At 39.8% G+C, this 6,125-nt stretch overlaps 1 protein-coding gene across 2 annotated transcripts; it reads right to left on the reverse strand.

Moving 5' to 3' along the window:
* Nucleotides 1-994: 994 nt before the first annotated feature.
* On the reverse strand, nt 995-5,936 carry comtb (catechol-O-methyltransferase b). 2 transcript variants are annotated; one of them, XM_042406428.1, is made up of 6 exons: nt 5,539-5,936; nt 4,183-4,354; nt 1,951-2,068; nt 1,633-1,826; nt 1,418-1,549; nt 995-1,344 (listed from the first exon to the last, which is right to left on the reverse strand). In XM_042406428.1, coding segments are annotated over exons 1-6 (798 nt in total). In that variant the 5' UTR covers nt 5,541-5,936; the 3' UTR covers nt 995-1,164. The 2 variants fall into 2 exon arrangements, with proteins under 2 accessions (XP_042262362.1, XP_042262363.1); XM_042406429.1 differs by lacking the exon at nt 5,539-5,936 and adding an exon at nt 4,503-5,504.
* Nucleotides 5,937-6,125: the final 189 nt, after the last annotated feature.

Consider the following 6,125-nt stretch of genomic DNA (forward strand, 5'->3'; position numbering starts at 1 on the left):
AGTTTGGCCTGTTATTAGCAACGGTGTTGTTTGGTGCCTTGTATGCCAGGGACTTAAAATCAACAATAGATGGCAGGTAGATACTCCAATATCTTATAACCATGACCGTCTTGTAGGTGGTCATCTGATTAGTGAGGGAGTCCTCACTTTAAAAGATATTGTTGGACAAGATGGTCTGCTTACTTTCCAATTTAATTCCTCCTTTTTTTTCTACTTACTATTACGCACTGCACTACATGCTTATGGAAAATCCTTAAGTAAACTGCTAGAGGAATAAACTCAAGGCTTTACAAATTTATGTTAGAATATAAGCAATTGGCACTTCCTTTAAATACTTTATGGTAGCAAGACTTATCTGCCTTTAAAATAAACCTTAGCAGTCAAATGGCACTCTTTCATCTAGGAACTCCGATGTCAAATGATCCATTATAAATTCAAAATAAGTAATACATTTGCTCATTTTGCTCTAATGGCATGCCAGGAACTTTTATACATATGGTGACTTCATTCACTAGCTGCCTCAAGTGCTTTTACTAGATTGCACCAATTTGTAATTATCACTATCACAAAAGCAATTGTGGTTAATCGGCCTCATGTCAGCAAAAGAGATGATATCTGTATGGAAACTGCCACACATTATCCAAGTGAGAGTGGTTGCTTTCATTTTTGGGTGTAGTATTTCTAGAAGGCTCTGCAGCAAAAATTCATGGTGCTAAAATCTCCAACTGCGCACACTTAATGTAAGTTTATTTTGTACTTTTTTTCTTGTTTTGTTTTTTCCACCTGCCATGTACTGTGTGTATACTAAAATATATGTTTGCATGTATTGATTTGCAGTTCTGCTACTCCCCTTCGCAAGTTGTGAACAAACATTGCAAGTGGACATTATGTATGGAAGGATGCATCATTGGTGTGACTCTAGTGAACCAAAAAAAGGCATGCTATTGACCCATGTTCTGTTTACAATAAAAACACATAAAAAAATCCAAATGACTTGTTTTTCCTTTACTTTTAATTCCAAGTTAACACATTCAATGACATATTAGAAAAACAGATTTGCCTCTTGCCCATGACATCAGGCAAGCCTGCACAGTCAACCCAAGACAATGAAGGTCTACTGATTTACTAGTACCTGTGTAATACATGACACCTTTTTGTTAAAAACTACCCTAAGAATACAGACTTCTCCAAGCCATCCTCCACTTTGGTGTACTCCAGGTGAGATTTGAAGTACTGGCTCTCATATTGCGGGCTGCTACGGATGTACTCCAGGTACTCAGGAGCTCCAGGGCAGATGACGTTGTCAGCCAGCAGGATGCTCCCTTTCCTGAGGAGGCCACACTCCTGATGACAAAGCAAAGTGGGTGTCAAAAAGAGTTTATATTTGATAAGTATAACATGAGCATAAAAAACTTGCCTCTATCAACTTTGTGTCGGGAAGGTAGCGATCCTTCCAGTGATCCAGGAAAACCAAATCAAATGTTTTCACTCCAAACTGCTCCTTCATTTTTGGGATCAAGTCACCAGAAGATCCTTCAACTAACTGCACCTGGAAGAAAGAGATGCACTGACCTGACCTGTGCACATTGATTCATTTGTCTTTTCAGTTCATTTAAAGACAGCAGGGTTTACCTTGTCCTCTAGGCCTGCCCAAGAAATGACTTGACGAGCAATAGCAGCAAAGTCTGGGTTAAATTCAAGTGTGATGAGCTTGGCATGAGGGGGAAGCAGGCTGGCGATCCGCACCGTGGAGTAGCCACAGTAGGTTCCCAGCTCCAACACAGTGGCTGGGTTTATCTCAGACACCACTGAGTCAAGAATGCAGCCTGTGGCAAACAACATGGATATAAAAAAACAGAAAAAGGTGATATTAAAACATCTAACTGGGTCAAGTGAGGTAAGGATTTTACACCTGAATGCACACAGTCATATCACAGACTTAATCAGTACCTTTCTCATCCCCCACATTCATGGCCCACTCCTTATGTCTGCAGAACTGATCGATGGCTTGGACCACGCTGCGAGGGTCTCCTCTAGTGGCGTTCTTCTGTACTGCACCCAGGAGCCGCTGAAGAGAGGAGTTGGGGGGGAAATAACACTTGGCAATAAGGTTATTTTATTAAAGGCCATTAAGGTGTCACTTAACTGTCGCCCCAGATACATAAGTTAAATGGTTAAATGGTAAAAGAAGCTCCTTACAGGACAGGATTCATTGGAAATGTTTCAGCCCAGAGTAGTCTTCCTCAGGCAAATACATGAAACTTTCAACAAAGCTGAAATGTTTTAACATAAAGATAACACGCATCAGGATGGCTGACAGAATGGACTTTCTTAACAGCTAATATACTTTCACTCTTTTATCATCAGATGGACTTTTGTATGTATCAAATCTCTCTTATGTATGTACATACAGTATATTTAGATTTTTGGGGGGATTTTAATTGAATTTTTCTGCCTCATTCTCCTGCTTTCAGTGTCGTTTATGACCTTTTATTGTCTTTACTTTCCTAACTCTGGAAAAGGGTCTATGGTCTATCAATAAACTATCATTATTATTATTTATTTTACTGTTATTCATTTTATCATTATTATATGATGTTATAAACCTTCTCCTTCCCTTGAATGAGAAAGTGTGTCCAAACCTTTGCCTGATTGAACCTCTTCTCTTTGTGGGCTTTATGGGCACATACAGACTAGACTTGACTGACTCCTTCACTCTCTTAGTAGTTTTGTTACACTTGTTATGATGGGAACACTTGCATCTGATTGGTTTGTGTACATAGAGTTTGTTGTCCTCAGCAAGTGTCCAGCATACTGTCAAACTTCAACATGAGCAGAGGATAAAGTTAACAGAACACAGTATACTGTACATTATTGGGTTCCTAACTGTAGGAAGCCCTGTCTACAGATTTAAGTGAAATGTTATAACTATAGAAGGTTATGGTTCATACATTTTTTGTTATTATCTGTTAATTGACGATGGCACATTTCTGACACGATCAAAAGACAATGGGGCCTGTGCTTTGGGTTTTTTATTAGGTTTTTTGTGTTTGTTTTGTTTTGTTTTGCTTTAATTAGGGACAGATGAAGAAGAATCAGCCCTGATTAATTAACACAAAGAAACAGAGGAAAAAACACTTTTCAGTAGACAATAAACAAGCATGAATGGACATGTTTGTATATCCATGTACTATTCACTGTTTACTTTTTGGTGTATGGGTGTATGCATGTGTTACATGCTGGGGTTGATGTAATTATAAAATACTTTTTATCTTTTCATGATTGTAATATTGGATCTTTTTATTAGTTATTTGTTATTTGCTCAATTTCTGACACATGCAAAAATTTTCTTTGGTACGATTATGTCTTGTAAAACTTGCTATTTCGGGAGTCACTATTAATGCAACAAATGCAGGCAGGACCTGTTGTCATAGCAGGAAAAGCGCAGGTGCAACTAATAACATTAACGATGGTTCTGTTACAGTCAAGGGCCCCACTGAGCCAGCTTGCACAAAAGTAGGGCAGTGGGACATCTAAATGGGATGCAGTTGTTATTGTGGTATTAGTTACACCTGCGAAGGGCCTTTTGTTTCATGTTAAATCCACTCCTGAACTGCACCTGTCTTGTTTTCTTAAACACCAAGAGAGCCTGGATAAAAACAAAGGTCTGTCTGAGTTTTTACACCACTCTGTGAAAATTATTTTTTTTCCTTTTCCAATAAAAGTGCAATTTTACTTGGTCACATTATCACATTCATGTGTTGAAAAAATATCATTAATCAGGATTTAGCCATGCTAGCGGTGCGGTTCTACAGATGACAACGTCTGTCTGTTGGTCAGTCAGTCGGTCGACATCGGTCCACCACTTTGTTTCAGACTGAAATATCTCAACAACTATCAGATGGAGTGCCATGATTCTTCCACAGACATTTATGGTCTTCAGAGGATAAATCCAAATGACTTTTACGTCTCCCTGATCTTTCCCCTGGCGCCACCATAAGGTTGACATTTGTGGTTTTAAATGAAATATCACCACAACTATTGGATGGATTGTTATAAAATATCCATCCTTTTGCTCCTCAGGATGATATGCAATAACAGTGGTGATCCCATCATCAGGTCAAAATTTGAATTTGTCCAATACTTCGGTTTATGACCAAATACATGCAATCGACACCATACCTGTGGACGTGTAGACTGGGTCAGCGTGTCCAGCATCCGCTCCACTATGACATCATGCCAAATCAGAGCCAGTCCAGCATGATACTGCACAGCGGTGGGGATCACCCATCTGTACAGAACATACAGGAGAGCTGCTCCACCGGTGCAACTGTAAAAAAGAGTCAACCACATCCTACAAACAAGAAAGAGAGGGCATAAACATTAATTCAACATGGTTAGATGGTTCTGGTTAGAGGCTGGGATAAATGAACCAGAAAAAACGGACACACAATGCAATAAAAACACATCTGCATGAGGTGAATGAAAGCTCTCATATCTACCCTCACTCTTCCTCTCTCTTTGTGTTGGACTAATGAGATGGGTGTTTACTATTCAGTGTACCACTTCTGATTTCATTATCTGCTGCTGCTGCTGCTGCCAGGTCCAAGCTGCACACTCACACAATCTCAATGTGATGATATCACTGTGGGATATCATTTAATATCAACTGCAATAAGCACACAACACAGCGCTTTTTGTGTAGTTTCTTGAGCACAGATGAATTAGAGAAGAACAGAGCGAAAAGGAGGAGAACAGCACAGCCAGAATCCTGAACAAGGACTCTTGTGGGAAAGCAGTGATGCTGGAAACGGATTCACCTTGCAGTAATAATGCAACTGTGAAAGACCAATGGTAGTTGAGGTAATTCCTTTTGATTTGGAGTTTGAGTTGCATGGCAACTGGCTGGGGGTTAAGAGCTGTGTCACAAAAGGCAGAGCACTGGGACTTTAACCTTTACTTTGGCTTCCTCCTAGCATATACATAACCAAGAGGCCCAGAAAGAGAAACGCAGAGTATTCCTTGCAGGGCTTCCTGGCACACACACATACATCTTTAATCACCTCCAAATGTAGAAATGATTGAAGGGATGTGTAGGGACACTTGAAGGAAATACACAATTGCATAATACAAAGTTACATCCTGTGCATACAAACCAAATTCACTCTCTGTGCAAATAACATCAAAGGCTCTCAAATAAAAGAATAGGAAGGAGAACAAGAATATGCAGGTTATTTAAAATCCCCAAAACTTGTTCATTATTGAAGATATAACAAATCATTAGTTTTGAAAATGTCATGACTGAAGAGTATCACAGCAATGTCAGTTTTTTTGTTACTAAATCTAACATTTGGTGGGTCTCCACAATATTTCATTGTAGTAAGAGTGCACAAACAGTACAGTCCAAAGCGAAATTAAAACCAGATGGAGTCTTGTTCTCCCTTGAGCAACACAGGGGCAAACACTTGTTAGGCACAAAAAACCCTCCTGCATTTTTAAAGGGTCTCTCATTAAAATCTAATAGAAAATCAGACTTACATGTGTAGGCAGGCAGCGCTCCCTGTCCTCTTCTCACCTCTCTCTCCTCGCTGCTAGAGGAAAACTGACTTTCCCAACATCCGGACATATGCCTGCGTTTACATGAGACTAACTCCTCCCTCCGCTTCCTGCCATCCCCCTCTCTCTCTGGACTCTGTGAGAGTGCAAGGAATGCACAACAGACCAAATCTAACTTACATGCTTGACATTTACTGATTTACTAGGGCTCATTTTGAGTGCTGTTGCGACAAACACTATTTATTATTTCTAGATGTTAAAACCGATATTTAGCAAATGCTGAAGACCTCATTTTTTATTTTGATTACATTTTCACCCTCTTGTCATGTCACAACGGCTGCCTCAGTGTGATTATTTGTTACTCATTCTGTCCCTCCATTCTGCCGCTGCTCACTTTCCCCATTTAATCCTTAAATCAACCTGTCCTGCCTCAGCGTCTGTCTTCGGATCTGTGTATACACACCACGTGACAAAAGTGTCTTAAATAATCCGAAAATTGCTGAGCCCTTTTCCTTGTTGATTCATCCAGGTAATTCTTCAGATTGACATTTCTGAGATGGAGTGCTGTC

This window comes from Thunnus maccoyii, chromosome 3 (assembly GCF_910596095.1).
Source record: "Thunnus maccoyii chromosome 3, fThuMac1.1, whole genome shotgun sequence".
In the NCBI taxonomy this organism is placed as follows: domain Eukaryota; kingdom Metazoa; phylum Chordata; class Actinopteri; order Scombriformes; family Scombridae; genus Thunnus; species Thunnus maccoyii.